The sequence below is a fragment of the Cyprinus carpio genome, chromosome A16, assembly GCF_018340385.1.
Source record: "Cyprinus carpio isolate SPL01 chromosome A16, ASM1834038v1, whole genome shotgun sequence".
Taxonomy (NCBI): Eukaryota; Metazoa; Chordata; class Actinopteri; order Cypriniformes; family Cyprinidae; genus Cyprinus; species Cyprinus carpio.
Genome location: NC_056587.1, coordinates 22,078,016 through 22,099,409, shown reverse-complemented (window position 1 = coordinate 22,099,409; position 21,394 = coordinate 22,078,016). Strand labels below are relative to the sequence as shown.

At 33.3% G+C, this 21,394-nt stretch overlaps 1 protein-coding gene across 1 annotated transcript; it reads left to right on the top strand.

Moving 5' to 3' along the window:
* Positions 1–1,403: 1,403 nt before the first annotated feature.
* Positions 1,404–20,724, top strand: LOC109060347 (protein spire homolog 1-like). Its single transcript, XM_042773327.1, has 18 exons — positions 1,404–1,560; positions 2,153–2,617; positions 5,320–5,351; positions 8,558–8,785; positions 10,131–10,256; positions 12,946–13,020; positions 13,692–13,856; positions 14,273–14,359; positions 14,508–14,637; positions 15,899–15,948; positions 17,351–17,470; positions 17,545–17,638; positions 18,763–18,905; positions 19,018–19,155; positions 19,888–19,958; positions 20,078–20,105; positions 20,242–20,382; positions 20,467–20,724. Exons 2-18 carry the CDS (start codon positions 2,320–2,322, stop codon positions 20,722–20,724), a joined length of 2,184 nt encoding a protein of 727 aa, XP_042629261.1. The 5' UTR covers positions 1,404–1,560; positions 2,153–2,319.
* Positions 20,725–21,394: the final 670 nt, after the last annotated feature.

Sequence of the window (21,394 nt, the reverse complement as noted above, 5' to 3'; positions counted from 1 at the left end):
ATGAAATGGTAGTTTTTTGGTGTTTAACCTTATTTTAGTTTATAATGGTGTGTTTGTTTTTATTACTAAAAATCATTAAGTTTTTATTCTTGTTTCAAAATAAAAATATCCAAGTTTAGTTTTTAGAAATTCATTAAGTTTTTATTCTTGTGTGAATGGGAAAAAAACGTGTGTGAAAAAAATCATGCATGTAATGTTTATACTTCCGAGTCTTCTTAAGTCATAAGATAGATTTGTGTGCCATATGTACTGATATCTTGCACTATCATAGAACATGGCACACAAATCACTTTTGTTGCCACTTAAGTATTATTTGTGTCTAAACAAAAATGTTTAGAGGTGCATGAGCTCAGATCAATGAGGCCAGTGATCAACTAATACAAAAAAAAAAAAATTTTAATCCAGTATTTGGAAAATTTTATAAGCAATAATAATATTTTAATAAAGTATATTTTAATTTATTACGGTCATTTTTGAGTGCAACAAGGTAGAAAAAAAAAAAATATATATATATATGTATATATATATATTTATATGATCCCTTTTTATGCCATGGTCAAAAGGCAATTCATCACATATATATGACAAAATATTTACCGACAAAATATTAATAAAATGCGATGCCATGTTTGTTAGACAGATATTTTAACGGTATTTAATTATCTGAAAAGGGAATAGTCCTGATGTACCGGTTTAAGGATGTTTTGTAATCGGAGTAGAAATATAGTCGAAATGTTGAATGTATTAGAAACATAAATCAATCATCTAATCGTCAGAAGCAGGGCAATGAGAGTATTATTCCACAGAAATTTTTAATGACTCTAATTATTGCAAAAGTAATATTATTACTCTGTGATTTCGTGTAGATATCAGTCTGAATATTAAATTTCAGATATAGGAATAACAAATATTTACCTTTTTTAGCATCTAATATTTTTTGAATTATTTTTAATTTTTATGTTCAGATCCCATTTTAATTTTGATTTTTTTAAATAATAATCAAGAAATCAATCAAATTCTATTTATATCGCACTTTTCCAAACAAATCAGTGCAGCTCAAAGTGCAAGAACAAGCAAATGACACTAAAATTATAATAAAAAATACAAATAGAACCATAAATAGATTATATCAATAACATTTAAAGAGTAAAAAACATAAACAATTAATAAATATAAAAACAAAAGCATACAAGAAACTACACAAGAAAGCCAGACTAAAATAGTTAATTTTAGATATTTCTATATACAGTAGTTTTATTTTTATTTTATTTTATTTTATTTTATTTTGAGTCAGTTGGTGAATTAGCCAATCAAACTTTGGTAACGGCTTAGCTTATGAATATTAATTACGTAAGCTTGTTTGAACCAGAGCCGTTAAATACGTTTTTCAACGGCTCTGGTTTGAACGTTTGTCTGAGGAAGGTCGCCGAGCAACAGCGAAAATTAAGCTACTAAGGTGTATTTATGATTAATTTGTGAACACATGTGAGGAGGACGCTGTTAAACTACACAAGAAATATATTTAATCAAAGGAAAGTGGTGGAAATGTTCTTTAAACAGGTAAAGCGCGTTGGCGTATCACCCTCTGGTGGCAAATCAACGCTACCTCAGGTCACTCATATATAACTGATATGTAATTTGATTCTCAAAACGATGAGAATTTTCAAAGAATATCAAACATTTGGCACCCGAATCATTCCTAAACTGTTGTTTTTCCACAAGGGTGCGCTTAAGGGCTCAGAGGACCGAATCCTGCATTGAGCCTGCATTGAGCCGTTTTATATATTATTGGAGATGTTTATTCTCTTAAAAAATAAAAAAAAGTAGCCGTATTTGTCTTAATTATAGCTTTTTTTTTTTTAAATCTGACATAAAAATGAAAATTCACTCAGCGATTTCTATAAATTAATTTATTAAAAAATACGTACCTGTGTTCGCAAACGACTCTGATTGGTCCGTCCAGGCCAGCGCTGAGAAAAGTAACAAACAACACGTGACATCGCGATGCTTTAAATAAATAATTTGATAAAGAATTCAAATGTTAAACTTTCGTAATAATTGAACACACTTACAGATTATCTTATTGTATCATTGTACATATAAAGTGACTTTAGAATTTAATTTTAAACGTAAACTCCTTTTTATTTCGTAGGGTCTTAATATAAACAAGCCACGCCTACTTTTGCATCCTCGCTTGACGTAGCTTGCCGTTCCTGAGGCAGAATCAGCAGTGAGCATCATCATCATCATCACACCGAGCGCAGGTGCATTGGTCCCCAGCACTCCTCTCCTCTTCTCTCTGCTGGAGAGGATGAGACGATGGCTCGCAGGAGAGATGAAGATGATGATGATTACGGACACAAGCTGAGAGAGGAAGAGGAGGATGCGCGCCCCGTTATGGACAGCGAGGATGAGGACGATCTGTCCCTGGACGAGATTTTACATCTCTACAAGCAGCCCATCAACGAGGAGCAGGCGTGGGCTGTGTGTTACCAGTGCTGTCGCTCTTTTCGGGAGGATTCGCAGGGGTCCAGCGGCTCTGCTGCTTCCGGAGGAGCGGAACACGTGAGGATCTATAAAGACGGATCGGTGCGGTTTCATTCCGGAGACAGATCAGGTGACAAACCAACACCTTCCGCATCCATTATTGCATTCCTACACATATGATGGATTTGGGTGCAAATGTTTTGAAACAGCTTATATGCTTCCCTTTTTACCTTCTAGTGTTCTGCATCACAGAATGTGCATTGAATACATCACCTTATGTGCAAGAATTGGATATGAAATGCTATGTAATTGTGTCATGCATTTTTTTTTGCACTGTACATTTTTGACAGCATTGATCTGTTATGTAACTAGCGCGTGAGATTGTGAAATAGGCTTTTATCTACAGGTCAGATTGAAAATCGAGCATGCATGAGTCTAAAATAATCATAAGACAGCATTAATGAAGCGTAAAAGCCATGTAAGTGCTCACAGTCTCTGTTGTTTACATGCTCTCTGATGCACAGAGAAATACTCATGCTGTTAAACAAAATAGCTCCTAATCAGGGCCTATGCTGTAAAGACAATCCAGGATTTAGGATTTGTTTTGGGTATGTATAAAACAGAGTTATGATGGTTAACTACAACTAAAACTAAAACCATTAAAAAAATAAATGCATACAAATACGTACATAAATACATTTTGTAACTTGAAATATACTGAAATAAAATAACATAAAATGTAAAACTTATTTAAACTTATTTTAATTCAGCTAGTTGCCAATCAGTGTTATTTTAGTATAATTAAGATACTGTAATATTTTATTAAATAAATTAATATTTAAAGTTTTATAATTTCACTTTAACTTTAGTTGTTTTCTGTGTGTGTTTTATCTTATTAATTAGTTTTTATTTATTTTTATTTCAGTTTAAAACAATAAAACCTCGGCAACTATAATATAAAATAATTTTAAGTAGTTTTTATTTTATTCCAGTTAAAGTTTATTTTATTTAAAGATATGTAAAGGTTGGTTGATGGTTTTAATTATCTATAATAATAACCCTGTTGCCAAGGAAATGTTTCACTTTTTTATTAAATGTACTAAATATAACTAAAACTGAAATAGTAATGAATAAAAACTATATATACGTACTAATAAAAATCACAAAAATGAAAATAGAAAGTATTAAAATAAAATCTAATTCAAAATACTAATAAAAAACTATAAAAGTAATGATACTAAACACTGGTCTGAAACTGACCTGAATGGAGAATGAGGTTAAAATCGTTGTAGTCCTTGTAAGTCCTATTAAAGGCATTAAAGGTGATATATCCCTAATGCTTTAATCGTTTCACATGTTGAAGTGCTGCTGATAATAACGAAATGTGCTCGTTGTGCAGCTTATCCACGGTTTAAAAGATTGAGATATTTATTACAGATGGATTGAGCTGGTGCCTTTCCAGAAGATGATTTTATTGCTCAGAGGTTTCTCTTTCATTGCTCAGGAGACTAAATAGAGTTTGCAGTTATGTGTTTATGTGTGACATACAGTAGAGATGTAAAACCAGTGTGGAGTAGCTCAGATTGTTTGATGAGAAATGCATGAGTTAGTATTGAGATTTATGACTTTTCATATCTGCAGATCTCTGAGATATCCCCAGAGGAGAGGTGCTGGTTTTGAGTTTTTATTTTATTAATTTGTTGTTTCTTTATTTTATGAGAATGGGTGTCGATGTCGATAAGCTGTGTTTGCAGGTTGTTTTGTCAAAAGTGTTGGTGGTGAACTTGTTCCTCATTTGCTGTCGACTGAAGAATAACAGCGGAGAGATCTTTGCCTTGTCCTGCTGCAAAAACACTCTGAGATTAAATGGATTTCAAAATTTCATGTGTTTTTGCATATTCGATCAAAACCAAATGACCTGAGTTGTAATTAATGGTGCTACAGTATATAAATAAAATATGGGTTGTTGGTGAAATGAAAATTTGTTGAAAATGTCCTCACCCTTCAGGCAACCCAAGATTAGGATGAGTTTGTTTCTTCGTCAGATTCGGAGAAATGTAGCATTGCGTCAGTTGCTCTGCAGTGAATGGGTGCCGTCAGAATGAGAGTCTGATAAAAACATCACAATAATCCACAGCACTCCAGTCCATCAGTTAACATCTGGAGAAGACAAAAGCTGAAACACATCCAGCATTAAGACGTCTATAATCCATAATAACACTTCCTCCAGTGAAAAAGTGTTCTGGTGTGAATCAGGAGAGAAATCTGCACAGATCAAGCACCGTTTAAACAGCTCTAAACAAATATGTGTCTGGATTTTGATGCGAGAGACAACATATAGAGGAAGTGTTATTATGGATTATTTTAACCGGAAGCAACAGTTTGATGTTTAAAACATCTTAAAAATGGATTTGTTTCTTACAAACACAGCTTTTGTCTTCTCCAGATGTTAACTGATGGACTGGAGTGCTGTGGATTATTGTGATGTTTTTATCAGACTCTCATTCTGACGGCACCCATTCACTGCAGAGCAAGTGATGCAATGCTACATTTCTCCAAATCTGATGAAGAAACAAACTCATCCTAATCTTGGGTTGCCTGAAGGGTGAGGACATTTTCTTTAAATCATTTTTTTTTTTTGGCAAACTGTTGTGTTAATAGTCATCATCAGATGCATAAAGATTATCTGCGTCCTGTTTGTCAGAGTGTTTTTATGTAAGAAAGAACAGCGCTGCAGATTGTTACGTAATGGATGTGTAGTGAGCACTGTAAGCTGTCGTCTGAGCTCTTATTCATCTGTCTCTGACTGTCTTCTGTTCTGTTCTCTCACAGGTGTGCGTAACCCCAGCCGATCCTCCACACAGGTGAGTGATGCGCAGAAACGCTGTGGCTCATTCCTCCTGACAGCATCTGTGAATGACCAGAAACACGCTTCTTCATTCAGTCTTAGATCCATAACATTTAGAAATTTTTCACACTTCTGTTTCACACTTCTGTTTCCAGCTGCTACCATATGGTTGCTATGGTGGTGTGGATGGTTGCCAGGGCATTGCTACACAGTTGTTTAAAAATTCGATGTAGTTTTTATTAATATTTTGAATTTGTTTTTATTTTTATATTTCAAGTTTTTGTCTTAATTTTAATTTAATTTTTAGTCATTTTGTTTTGTGCTTTTGTCAATTTTATTGTTTTGTTTTAATATTGCCTTTTAGGTTTAATTTATTTTTAATTCAGTTTTAGATTTTATTTATTTAACTGCTTCAACCTAAATGAAAAATTAGAAATGTTTTTCATCTTAAGATGAATTTTTGTATTTTTTTCAATTAACATTTTTTTTAAAAGATACCTTTTTAGGATGAAATTGTATTCAGTTAAGTTTAAGTTTTAGATTAGTTTTATATTTTATTGATTTCCACTAAGTAATTTTAGTGTTTCAACTTAAACTGCAAGAAAATTAGAACTGTTGCATAAATATTTTTTTTTTTTTTTGTCTGATATTTATATTTTATTTTATTTCAGCTTTATTTCAATTAACAGATTTTTTTATTATTGTTATTATTATTTTAGAAATTGCTTTTTAGGTTTAATTTATTTTTTATTTCTTTAGTTTTAGTTTAGTTTTTAATTTTATTTATTTCCCGTTAGTAATTTTAGTGCTACAGCTTACACTAAATGAAAATTAGAAGTGTCACCTAATTAAATAATATAATTTTTTTTATCAGCTTTATTTAAATGAACCAATGTTTTTAATAGTTCACTAGTGAAAGGCAGCTCTATGACCACATTACCTCCTGCAGCTTGGAGACGTTTGCAGCCCATTTGTGTTCTTCTAAATTCAGATGTGCGCTTTCAGCACCAGGTCATGTTTCCGCTCTCTCTGGTCTCTCTGCAAGCTTGTCACTCCACAAGTTCATTAATTTGATGTCAACAGCTGGTGACATTTTAAAGGCCAATTAGAGACATATAGACCTGACAGATCACTGTTTGCATCTCAAGCATCTTTGACCTTCCTGGTTTATGATGCGTTCACTAGAGCCGACTGCATGATGGACTCTCGCTTAAATATGCACCTAACTCACTGTAAGCCAATGACCGATACTTGTTATGATAGGATACTTTTTGCAGAACATTCATCAAATAAATGTGGCAATGCATACTTTTGGATAATTCAGAGAATCAATGAATTTACTAAAGGAAGTGCTTAAACTCACTTGTTTATTTATGTCTCTTTTGCCCACCAAGGCTGCATTTATTTGATTAAAAATACAACAAAGACAGTAAAATTGTAAAATATTATTACAATTTAAAATATCTGTTTTCTATTTGAATACACGTTAAAATGTAATAGTTCTCTTAAACCATTTTAAAGACTCAATCCAATTCATTTTGCATATGCACTGTTCAAACGTTTGGAGTCTTTTTTTCAGCAAAGACATCAAAAGTTAATTAATAATGATACAAAATATTTATCGCAATAAAGCAATAAAACAAACACAAAATATTTCTGTTTCAAATAAATGCTGTTCTTTTGAACTTTCCACAAAAATATTTATATATTTTAAACATTGATAAAAATCAGAAATGTTTCTTGAGCAATAAATCATCATATTAGAATGATTTCTGAAGATCATGTGACACTGAAGACTGGAGTAATGATGCTGAAAATACAGCTGTGCATCACAGAAATAAATTACAGTTTAACACATATTCACATAGAAAACAGTTCTTTTAAACTGTAATAATATTTCACAATTTTACTGTATTTTTAACAAATAAATGCAGCCCAGGTGAGCAGAAGAGACTTCTATCATGAAAAAATATTTAAAAAATCTCGCAGATCCCAAACATTTTTGACAGTATTCTGTGTGTTAGTGTGACTTTTAAATGTTTTTTTTTTTTGGCATATAAAATATAAAATAAATACTAAGTCACCGAAGGGTGTGCAAATGATTAGCCTAACAATTCTACACTAATCAGTCAGTAATTCAGTAATGTGACCGAATAGAACGCGTCTCTGTATGCTGTTATCTTAGTGGCTCTCGACTGGTTCATCACAGCCTGAAAACTGGGTCACGGGCCTGTTCTGATTATACGCTTGCACAAGCGAGAAGAAAATATCTTTTTGATGGTTTCAAAGGTTGTGTGTCCAGTCAAACATGACACAATTTTGGCTCCAATTTTTACTGTAATGTGATGTGAACTCATCCTCAAAAACCTTGAACAAAACAGCTCGCGAGGTGAAGGTAAAAAACTTGGATTAATTTGATAATGGTATTGGATGTTTGGGTCCTGGATTATTTTTTGGTTAGGTTATGTTTTTGTGTGATGGATTAGAGTTTGGATCCTGTATGTTTAAGTTTGAGCCTTACAGGAGTTGACATTTGTTTTAACAGGCTTTACACAATGTAAGCAGACTAGTTTCACCATATCAGGTCACAGAGAAAGCTCCACCGCGTCAGTTCAGCCGAAAGAAAAACCTGAAACCTGCTGTTGTTGGAAGCATTGAGGTTCTTGTGGCACGAGATGTATTTGATGTTCTTGAGTAAAAAAATATATATATAATTGGGAATTGATTTAGAATATGTGTCTCAAATATCCCAACTTCGGTATTTAGTGCACTTCTCAAGGAGTCGAAATCATTCCAGTGCACTAAAATTCCCAGAACTGTTCACCGTATTTACTAGAAATATTGCCAAGATATTATGTTACGTTATACAAGTCTTAAAGGGATAGTTCACCCAAAAATGAAAATTCTGTCATCATTTATTCACCCTCAAGTCGTTCCAAACCTGTATGAGTTTCTTTCAGCTATCGAACACAAAAGAAGATATTTTGAGGAACCAGAGTTGACGGTAGCCATTGACTTCCATAGAATGGGAAAAAAATATGTCAACTCTTTGGTTCCTCAAAATATCATGTTTTGTGTTGAAAAGAAGAAAGAATGAATACAGAATCGCATACAAGTAAATATATCTAGTTTGAAGCACGTTCAGATGAAAAACAACACAGACACTGATGAAATGAAATGCATTTATACTGTTGATGTGTGTTTGGGTTGTTTTTGTGGCAGGCGATCGAGTCTCTGGGCATCATGATCTATAAGGCTCTGGATTACGGGCTGAAGGAGAACGAGGAGCGAGAGCTGAGTCTGCCGCTCGAGCAGCTCATCGACCTCATGACCAACGTGGCCAACGCAGAGAGCGATGAAGGCTACGACGCCACTGAGGAAGACGAGGATGACCGGGAGCGGGATCCCGCCCACCCCTGCCGTATCCGCGGCTACCGTGACATCATCAAGGTATCATAGGCTACGTTTTTTTGTAGTAAGTAACAGTAGACTTCAGTGATGTCACATGACTGGCTGCTACTAACATCTGTGTTGATGATCACGTAATCTGAAAAAATAATTGATAAATCAGATATTCAGTGCTCTCCTTGTGCAAATCGAATGTGCAAAATGATGTTGGTTAAATATCAGTATATTAGAATGATTTCTGAAGATCATGTGACACTGAAGACTGGAGTAATGATGCTGAAAATTCAGCAGCGCATCACAGAAATAAATTACAGTTTACAGATATTCACATAGAAAACAGCTATTTTAAATAGCAAAAACATTTCTCAATATTACTGCTTTTACTGTATTTTTTATCAAGTAAATGCAGCCTTTGTGTGCAGGAGAGACTCATTCAAAAGTAAATGCAGCCTTTGTGTGCAGGAGAGACTCATTCAAACATCTTAATTATTCCAAACTTTTCTATGTTTGTGTGTTTTTATATTTAAATGATTTTAATTTTATAATAAATCACAGTTGTAACAGCAGAACTTTTTAAATTTAATTATTTTTATAGGATATAGGAGTAAAAGTTGTTTGTTTGTTTATAATATTGTTTGATGCAAATAATTGCACTTCCTTTCGCTGTTACACTTATAATTTTTGAATAAAATGTTTGCATTTTCTTTTATGTTTTTATTTTTTGTTGTTTTGGATGTTATACTCATGCATTATGAAAAATATTTAATCATTTTCTAAACTTTTTTTATCTTTTTCTCTCTCAAACTTTTTTTTTTTATTTTTTTGTGTATGTTTTCTTTACTTTAAACTGCTTTTACTAATCACTGACCCGACTAATGAAATTTGTTGTTATTTTCATTTTTTCAATTAGTTGTTCCAGCTGTACACATGATCTCAACAGGCTGCCATTTCTGCATTATATACTGTAGTATACGTACTGTGCACATCATGCTAATCTTCTGTGTTCGTACATCTGGATGAAATGTTCAAAATGCTAGCAGAGCTCACTGCATGAGACACTGTATCCCACAATGCAATGTGCTTAAGCGCTCAGTGTGCGCTGAGCTATTTTTTTACACATGCATTCATTCACAGAATTGTAGTTTTGCTCTGATCTGTTGATCCCAGTGAGAGCAGCGTGTATTTAAGCTCTGTGTTGATGTTTTTGTTGCACTAATGTGCTGCAGACGGAGTGTGAAGCCAAGAGTGACTCACCACACCTTCTGTCCATTTATTTCATTTATGACACAATCGTTGTGTATTCCCAACACGGACATGTATGTGATGAATAATTTAACATGAAGTTCATTAATGTAGCTGAATGAATTGCTCTCTTCTGTGTCTGTAGCTGTGTGCCCTTCACCTGCCCGCGCCGGCAGACGCGCCCAATCACTACCAGGCCGTGTGTCGAGCTCTGTACGCCGAGACCAAAGAGCTCCGCACCTTCCTGGAGAAGATCCAGAGCGCCAAAGAGGTGAGAGCAGACCCACAGCTCAGACTTCAGCCACTAATCAAGCTAAATCCATTATTTCTATGTTCCTGAGATTCATCCCATTCTCCTCCCTGTAGATTTACATTAATATTTAAGGCAGTGTTATTTATATACCTTTATAGTTTTTGTTAATACTTTGGATTAGCTTTTATTTTTATATTTTTTGAGTAATTTATTTTTATTTATTTTTTAAATATTGTTAAATAATTTTTTTTTTTCAGTTTTAGCCTTAGTTCAGTTTTAGTTTGTATTTATTTTCAGTTAGTAATTAGAGTTTTTCATCTAATATTTATGTCAGTGCTATTTTATTATAATTGGTATTCTATTATAGTTTTATAGTAGATTAAGTTTTATAATCTATTATAGTTAATATTAATATGATTATATTTTTATTTTCTGTTTTCATATTAATGAAATAATGTTTTTAAGTTTTATGTAAGTTGTGTGCTTTTGTCATTTTGATAATTTTATATATATATATTATATATATATATATATAATATATATATATATATATATATATAGGGTTAATTTATCAGTTTTACTTCAGTTTTAGTTTTTATTTCCAGTTAGTAATTTTAGTTTTTCATCTAACATTCTTTTTAATTTTAATTAAAGTTTTATTAATTTTTGTTGGGTGGTTTTTGTAATTTTTATTAGTTTTTTTATATATTTATTATTTGTTATAATTATAATAATTATTATTATTATTATTATTTTTTTTTTTTCATTTATTTAGTTTTATTAGTTATATTAGTACTTCAGTTTCGGTATTTTAGTTATTTGGTTTAAATTAGTATTAATTTTTTGAAGTGTTTTATTTGGGTTATTTTTTATTTTATTTCGTTTAATTTTTTAAAATATTTTATTTATTTTAGTACTTCAGTTTACCCTGAATTATATTTTATTTCATTTCAGCTTGCAAAAATTATTTATTTATTTATTTATTTAGTATCTATTTAAGTTTTAGTTATTGATAATAACCCTGTTCTGTGGTTTGACATTTTTGCTCTTGCTCTCGTAACATGATTTGCGATCGAATAAATTTTATTGTTGGTTTGACCTCAGATGTTATAGTGACATTTCCATGTTTCCTCTGATTGTGCCCTTTATAATCTGACAGCCAAATAACATGGCTTAAATAAAACTGTCCTAGCGAAACATAAAACCCAGACCTGGGAGAGATGGAAATTTGTCTCCACTGATCTCATTTCACATGGAAAGAGTGTGTTTACACAGAAGCAGCAAAAACGGCCTGAGAGAGGACTGTGTTCTTGGTGTAAAAACATTGACTAACACATTATATGTGGACTGTTTAAAGTCTGCCTTCGAGTCCTAATGGTGTCGGCATTGTTTTGGACTAATAGTGTCCGCTTTGTGTTGGCATACAGTTTGGGTATTGTTTTGTATTTGTAGTGTTTAAAGTCTGCATTCACTGTTTTCCACAGGAGAGCGTCTTTATGGGGTTTAGTGTGTAAGATGAGACGAGCCACTCGTCTCCCTCTGTGCTCGTTCTCATGAGGGTTTACTGTTACCGCACCATGAAGCCTTTTATTTCCAAAACTACATAATGACGCCACCGTTTGGGCTCAGCTGCAGGGAGAAATGACTTCAAATAAAATGACAAAACTAAACATGCATGACAAGTGAATGTGAGGAGGTTTTAAATTGCTGTTCTTTGTGTTTTAAAAGTAAATCAGTGAGAAATCACAGTTATTATAGCAAAAAAAACAAAAAAAAAACAAACATTTTTCCTTTATTTATCTCACCTGTAAATTCATAAACAGAAAACAAATGTGCATGTGCAAAAGGCATTAATTGTCAGGAAAATAATGTCACAATGCAAAAAAAAAAAAAAAAAAAAAAACAGGTTTTATTTTCCATATGCAAAATGTAATTTCCTATTTCTTTTGATTGTGATGTTTTTATTTCAGTTTTAGTTTTTATTTCCAGTTAGTAATTGTAGTTTTTTTAATAAGTTTTTTTTAGTATTATCTATATGATATACTATCATAGTTTATTGTCATGTGTTTTAGCATTTTATTAGTTTTTTTTTTTTTTTGTCACTATTTAGGATTATTTAGGATTTAATAGTTTATTTTTATGTTTTTTTTCTTTTTATCCAGTTAGTAATTTTAGTTTTTAATATATACAATTTATTTCAGTTATTTTAGTATCATTGGTGTGCTATTGTAGTTTTTGTTAATATTTTGAATTATGTTTTATTTTTCATATTTTCTGGTAAATTACTCAAAATGACAAAACTAAACATGTTTGACAAGTGAATATAAGGAAGAACAGTGAGTGTAGTTGGTGAATAATTATTTATTTTATGGTAAATTTTTTTTTTTTTTTTTTTTTTTTTATCTGTTGTTTATTTATTATTTTATTTATTAATTAGTAGAAAAATGTTGTTGTTGTGAAGGTATTAATTGTCAGGAAAATAATGTCAAAGTGCAAACAAATCTCAAAACAGGTTTGATTTTCCTTACGCAAAATATAATTTCCTGTTTGTTTCTTTTGATTTTGGGGTGAAATAAGACCTGCATGTGTTCTTGACAGCTGTGGTGAGATTGATCTAGTTGTCAGGTGTAATAACAGACTTCCTGTACTGCCGCGTCTAGATTCTCAGCTGCTCTCTGAAATGTTGTGTCTCGCTCTGATTGGACAGAACCTGCGTAAGATGGAGGGGGACGCCGTTGACGAACCTGGCAGAGAGCTAAACGAGCTGCAGAATGCTGATTGGGTAAGTGACCTGACGTTTGATTGGCTCTATTTGTTCCTCATCCAGTTGAGTACAAACAGACAATTAACATTCAGAAATATTATCGATTTGACTGATGATGATGACATTATTGTCAGATTTGACTGATGATGATGACATGAACTGAGTATGTTTCCGAATCAAACCTTGAACATTGACAACAGAATATTACACATTCAGAAATTTTATTCGATTTGACTGATGCTTGATGACATATATGTCATTTTAAATGTAACTTGTTCATAGAATTTTCTGGGAGAAGCAGTTATCAGGGGAACTTGCTCAAGGAAATGATCAAATGTTCTTTCAGTTAAAGTTATGTAAGTGTAACATAGAACTTTTTTTCAAATGTTTTGTAGTACTTTTTTCTGGAATGTTTCAGTTGAATGTAAGTGTAACATTTTTCAAATGTTTGTAGTTCTTTCAGAATGTTCAGGGAATTGCCTCTTTAAATTTAATAGTTGTTTTGATGTTTTGTTTGTTTCTTTAAAATACTAGTTGTAGTATGTTAAATAGAAACATAAATGAGCACGATACATTTGATCAAGTTCATGCATTCCCTGGGAATATTATGACGGATATTATGTTGAAAAAGCCCTGGATTGTTCTGGAATAGTCTCTGTAATGTATTGGCGCGTGTGTGCTGCGGTCAGGCGTGGCTCTGGGTGCAGGTGATGCGAGATCTGAGGAACGGCGTGAAGCTGAAGAAGGTACAGGAGCGGGAGTATAACCCGCTGCCGATCGAGTTCCAGCTCACGCCGTACGAGATGCTCATGGACGACATCCGCTCCAAACGCTACAAGCTACGCAAGGTCATGGTGAGTTGCCCTGACGCTTATGGGTCTATTTAGAAGAAGAGTTTATTTCAATCTCAACCAATTCATTTGTAAGAACATTTTTCTTTCTTTATGCATTTGAGAGACGTTTTTGTGACTTGCATTGCATTGCATCATTTTATTAAGTTCATGCATTCGTGCCCTGCTCTGCTTTTCTAAAATATTGCACAAAAATGGATTTGTGGCATCAAATTAGAATGAGGCATGTAAACTACACATTAACTTAATTATCAAAGATCCAATTAACATTTTCAGAAGCTGCATTCAAAACAAATATTAATTGCTAAATAGCTATCGCCTGTTTATGACATAAACTATATCTAAACTATATTAATAGACAGTGGCCGCAATTATAAGAGCTTTAATGGTGTGTGTGTGTGTGTGTGTTTCTCTCTCAGGTGAATGGAGATATTCCTCCCAGGTTAAAGAAGAGCGCTCACGAGGTCATACTGGAGTTTATCAGGTCCAGACCCCCCCTTAACCCCGTGAGTGCTGCTTATTCACTTCATACACACTTCACCCAGACTGATTTGCATGTGCTGTCTGCAGTGCATGCTTCTTGCGACAAGATAAATGAAATCTACTCATGCAGCTCTTTCTGAAATACTCCATGATATGTACGTGTGATTTCAGGTGGCGGCGCGTAAACTCAAACCGCAGGCCGAACGTCCTCCCAGCCTGCACGAGCGCATTCTGGAGGAGATCAAATCCGAGAGGAAGCTGAGGCCCGTGTCGCCCGATATGATCCGCAGGAGTCGATTTGGTGAGACTTTAACACACACACGTGTACAGTGCTGCACGTGCATTTACTCCTTGAGATGGACGTTAATGGCAAGTCATATAAAGCAGCTGAATGTGCATCGTGGATCATGTATGAAGGTCACTGCACTGGTCTTGAGGTTTGCTCTGATTGCACGCAAGTACCAGCTTCATACATGGCTGTTATATTCAGTCCGTCTGCATATACAGTACAGGCCAAAAGTTTGGAAACATTACTATTTTTAATGTTTTTGAAAGAAGTTTCTTCTGCTCATCAAGCCTGCATTTATTTGATCAAAAATACAGAAAAAAAAAATGTATTATTGTGAAATATTATTACAATTTAAAATAATTGTTTTTAAATATATTATACTTTAAATTATCATTTTTTCTGTGATGCAAAGCTGAATTTTTAGGATCATTATCACATGATCCTTTAGAAATCATTCTAATATGATGATTCATTATCAAAGTTGGAAACAGTTCTGCTGCTTAATATTTTTTTCAGAACATGTGATACTTTTTTAGGATACTTTGATGAATAAAAAAAAAAGAAAAAAAAAAAAAAAAAGAAGCTATGTTTTTAAAATATAAATATTTTGTAATAACAACATACACTACTGGTCAGTAATTTGGGGTCAGTAATTTTTTTTTCTTTCCTTTTTTTTAAATAAAATCAATACTTTTATTCAGCAAGGATGTGTTAAATTGATAAAAAGTGATAGTAAAGAAAATATATATTAGAATATATATTATTAGAAATTTTTTTTGTATTTTGAATAAATGGAGTTCTTTTTAACCTTTTATTCATCAAATATATTAGACAGCAGAACTGTTTCCAACACTCATAATAAATCAGAATATTAGAATGATTTCTAAATGATCATGTGATAGACTGGATGTTACATGTGACACTGAAGGCTGGAGTAATGATGCTGAAAATTCAGCTTTGCATCACAGGAATAAATTATTTTTTTTAAAGTATATTCAAATAGAAAACTATTTTTTTAAGTTGTAATAATATTTCACAATATTACTGTTTTTTCTGTATTTTTGATCAAATAAATGCAGGCTTGATGAGCAGAAGAAACTTCTTTCAAAAACATTAAAAATAGTAATGTTTCCAAACTTTTGGTCTGTACTGTATACTGAAAATGAATGAAATGTCTCCGATCTGGCTGTAATAACCAGTACTCACAACGAGTATCACTGAATGAACGCTCTTCTGCTGTTGTGAATCTAAACCCCTGCCTGTTTTCTTGCAGCCATTCGGCCTCTTAGCATGTCTCAGAGTTTTGATTCATCAGGTAAAGCCGTGACGTGATGCATTAATGCCGTCTGTGATGAGTCAGGTGTCGTTTCATCTGTATCACCGGGAGCCGTTCATTTGAGGGTCCTATACATTTATAAATAAAGATTTAATACTCAGTTTTTAGAAGCCCTCAGATAAATAACGTCTCTCAGGGTTTATCAACAATTCAATATTTTTGTTATATTTTTAGACCCTCAAATGAAATGTGACCATTTTTAAAATCCATTTTGATGTCATCTTGCTAACACTGATTATTATTATTAGATTGATGATCATAGAAACATGCCCAAGGGAAAGTAGATCAACTATGCAATTCAATAAAACAGGATTATTGATTCACATGAAGGTTAACACATATGAATATGTGATGTGTTGACCGTACACAAATGTAGTATATTTCCATATATTAAATATATTGAAGTAAATACATATATGTAAACCTGGAACACTTTCAAATATTAACATATATTTCGGTATGGCATTAGTAAAGAGCTGACATTCAGAAGATTATTTCATATTTATTTTATGAATAAATAAAAGGACCCCCCTGTAAGCGATATAGTGTTTGGTATTTTTTGTTTTTGGTATTTTGTATTTTTAGTTTGTGGCTCTCATCTGTGCTCATGTTTGTTCTGTTTCTGACTCACTGCTCGTGCAGAGAAACACTTTTATCATCATCATCTGTGCTCATGTTTGTTCTGTTTCTGACTCACTGCTCGTGCAGAGAAACACTTTTATCATCATTTTGCACACCTCACATTTTATTCTGAAATAAAAGAAATGCAAAACTATGGAAAACAACAACAACAACTACAAAAAGTAGGATTAATTATAATGTCTGAGGGTTTTGTAAAATACAGTTTTTTTTTATTTATTTTGGTAATCATAACACATTCCTGTATCTCATAACATTTCTGCTGATTTGCAAATAAAAAGGCCTTATTACATCATTTGATGATGCTGAGTTTAAAAATATCACTTAAAAACTTTGCATCGAAAACCTAGAATTAGGATTTTTCAAATTATAAATATGCATCAGTTTTAATGCACTTATTAAAAAAAAAAAAACAAGGTTTAATGTCAAAGACGTTGTGTCAGTTTTTCTGCTGATTAAGGGAGAGCACAAGACTTCTTCACCAACAGATGCTTTTAAAACAGAAAAATGCTACAAAATGTATCAGATTTTGTGAGAAAGCGTGATGTGTGATGAGTAAAAGCTACTATTTTTGGAATCAGCACATTCAGAATAAGTTAGAAACAAGTACTAGGTTTCATTCTGCAAATAATGTTTCTGTCAAAATACATACTTTTTTTAATAAAACATCCTTCATTTTCTTTGTATCTGTTTTTTTTTTTTTATTTGTTTTTGTTTTTAGTGTTGTTGTTCTGTGATGAGGTGTGGTAGTCGTATGGGGCGCTGTCGTTGGCCAATGGCGTGTCGCTTCAGCAGAACGGCTCCGGCGGCTTTCAGAGGAAGAGGCTTCAAGCACCGACTCTGGCTGAACTGGACAGCTCTGATTCAGACGTGAGGACTGTCATACACATCGTTTTTGTCCGTATACTCTTCAGTTATCTTCAGTGATGTGTTATCTCGTTCAGGACGAGACCTTAGGTCAAAGGTCAGCCAGCTGCTCTAGCATCTCCACATCCATGGTGGACGACACGTCGCCAGAATCCGTCCTGAGCAAGAAAAGTGAGTCGTACTAATTTATATGAAACATCATAAACATTTCATGTCCCATATTCTATTATTGTTTAGTAAAATTTTATATATATATATATATATATATATATATATATATATATATATATATACATATATATATATATATATATATATATATATATACAATAAAATAAAATTAGTAATAAATGTTTGTTTATTTTAAAAAATTTTATGATTTTTTAAAATAATTTTCTTAAATGTCTTTCATTTAAATTAAAATGTTTTCTTGGTAATTGAAATGAAGCTGAAATAAAATAAAACAAATATTAGATGAGAAAGTTATACTTTTTGAAATAATTTTATTAAATTTTTTTATTTTAAATTTATACTCCAGCAACTAACTGAACCAGTAAAAAAAAAATATATATATAATATAAGTTGAAGTTGAAATATTACAATGACTAAAACCAAAATAAGAATAAATTAAAGCTAAATAGAAATATCAAAAAATACAAAAGCACATGACAAAATTACTCAATTTTAAATTTAAATGAAAATGTAAACACATATACTTATATAAACTTAGTTTGAGTTGAAGTACATAATTACTAAAACTAAAATAAAAATCCTTTAAATCTAAATAGATATATTTCAAATATTAAAAAAAATTAAATTCTAAATATTAATAATTAAAACTAAAATAACACTGCTCTATAAATAATGCTAAAATATCTCTGCTCATATTACTTAATGCTTAAATTTAATTTAAAATGAATAAAGAATCCATATTTAATGTCCATTTATTTTTTAGTTGCTGAGTAGCTGTAAAATGAGGAGGATAATGTACAGTCAGCAAGCCTCTACCTTATATTTGGGTCCAGATTATCATTTTCACAAACTGATTTAAAGCATTTATTATATATATATATGTTCCAGCTCTTAATAAAGTTATCAAGCCGACTGGGAAGACGTGTTGTATGGTCTTTGTTACTGGCTTGTAAACTAAAGCAAGTGTTCATTTAAGACCATTATTCTCACTGATAGCTAGTTTCTGATGTTGTTTTGTTTCATCCGGCAGTCCTTGCTAGTTACTGTCAGTTTTATTGATAACAGTGTTAAATAAAGAGTCTCTATCGTCCTCTCTCTCTCAGCTCGGCCCATGTTCCTGCCCATCTCGTCCACGCCGCAGCCGGAGAGACGTCAGCACGCCCAGCGCCGGCACTCCATCGAGAAGGAAACACCCACCAGTGTGCGTCACTTCCTGCCGCCCTCCAGACACAGCTCAAAATCCTTAGTAAGTGATGGGTAACGCTTACAGACTTCATCCTCTGTCACTATGGCTGTTTTCTGTCGCAGTCTGTCAGTATGCTGTCGCTGCTGTAGTGTTGTCTCTGCTGTTTGGACAGGAGGAGTTTTGTTTCCCGGTGGAGTGTCTGTCTCTGACGGTGGAGGAAGTGATGCACATTCGGCAGGTTTTGGTCAAAGCTGAACTGGAGAAGTTTCAGCAGTACAAAGACATTTACAATGCCATGAAGAAGGGGAAGGTGGGAACTGCTTTTATTATTCAGAGGAAGCATGTCAATTGTAAAAATTGTATTAGAATCATTTTTAAGAAATTATTTTATTTAGAAAGGATGCATTAAATTGTGACAATAAAGACATTTATAATGTTGCATTAGATTTCGATTTCAAATAAATGCTGTTCTTTTAAACTTTATGTTCATAAACGAATCCTGAAAATTAAAATGCATCACAGTTTCATTAGCATTGATAATAATCAGAAATGTTTCTTGAGTGATGAATGATTTGACACTGAAGACTGGAGTAATGATGCTGAAAATACAGCTGCACATCACAGAAATAAATTACACTTTAACAGATATTAACACAGAAAACAGCTGTTTGAAATTTAAATAATATTTAACAATATTACTGTTTTTACTGTATTTTTAATCAAATAAATGCAGCCTTGGTGAGCAGAAAATACTTCTTAAAAAAAACAAAACTTTTGAACAGTAGTGTGTATATTGCATACATTTTACCAAAAGACTAAAACTGAATACATGCTAAATGCCACAGATCAAAATTAATAATTTGATCAAAATTAACTCAAAACAGAAACTATTAAAAGACTAAAACTGAAAGCTAAAGGAAATATCAAGTATATTTAGCTTTTAGAAACTAGCTCATGTTTATTTTGGCAGCTGAGTTATTGCAAATATATCGTGCATGTTGATTCTGACTGTATTAATTCATTGATGTTTCTGTTTTCACAGCTGTGCTTCTGCTGCCGGACGAAGCGGTTTTCCTTCTTCACCTGGTCCTACACCTGTCAGTTTTGTAAAAGGTAAGAAATAACATGCCTTTCAACATTAAAGTCTTGCTTGCTTGCTTGTTTTTTAGATATTTAATAGAAACCAAGACGAAAGTAGTGGGGCTGCATCATCTTTTTCTCGATTTTTGCAGGCCTGTGTGTTCACAATGCTGTAAAAAAGTAAGTCATGATCTGTACACCCTCTTTATGCACACGTAACTTCATTAACTCGTGACTCCATAACGGGCCTCTTGTTTACCAAGAAATGAAGCTCATTTAATTTTCTCCACATAACAGTCCCATTCTGTTGCTTTAGATGCGCCTCCCATCAAAGCCTTATGGCAGTCTCCCCATTTACTCTCTGGGTCCGTCCACGTCCACCCTGAAACGGGACACAGCCGGTCACAAGCCAGAGAAGCCCAGCGGGAGCCACCATCGACCCAGCCTACAGCGCACCGTGTCCAGGTACAGCAACCCCCCACGGAGCACATCTCTGCCGCTCTGATGCTTATATTCACCGTCTCTATCCTGTCTCTCTAAGTTATCTAAGCACACGCGTCAGTCGTCCTCGTCTCAGGAGGACATGGAGCTCCCGAAAGAGCTGGTGGAAGACTGGAACACCATGGAGGTTTGCGTCGACTGCAAGAAGTTCATCTCCGACATCATCGCCTCCAGCAAGCACAGCCTGTCTCTGGCCAACAAGAGAGCGCGCTTGAAACGCAAGACTCAGTCCTTCATCGTGGCGTCGGAGACGGGCGCAGAATACCGGCCTTCGGAGAGAACTATCAATGAGGTGTAGCTCTGGATCCGGAGCAGACGCTGTTGTAGTTGTATAGATTAGGACTGGTCTGTCAGATGTGACACACAGGGCCAATAAACTCTGTTTGTGTAGCAGTTCTTCCACACACACAACACACAAATTGTTTTCGGTTCTGTCCGGTAAAGATGTGCTTACATCAGTGAAATTTCACAGCCAATAATGACATCGTCCACTGTTGTAGACACTTTCAAACCAAGCAGCTTTCTCTTGGTCAGCACTGCAAATTCAATATTAATTTGTTCCCTCGTTTTAGGAACAAATTATTACAACGTGGCCACTATTTACTTAAAACGAGAACGAATTCTTAATATGAAAATAATCTAATGAATAAGTCATGGGAAAATATATATATATGTGTGTGTATATAATTTTTTTTTTATTGCGCATAGCATGCACGGGTCTTCGTAAACATGAGCGAAATCTGTGAGAAACTTTTCACCCTCACACGAAACTCCGGATTGCATGGATTCCTTTTGAAATGAAATGAGGATTTCTCTGAACGACGGTTAACATGACTGCACCTTAAAAAAAACGGATAGTTCCGGTCCTTGATTCTGATTGGTTGAGCCACGTTCGAAGGTGTTTTAAATTACTCTACAAACATACCTTAGCTTACGTCTGTGTGTAAACCATAGACTGTATAAAAACA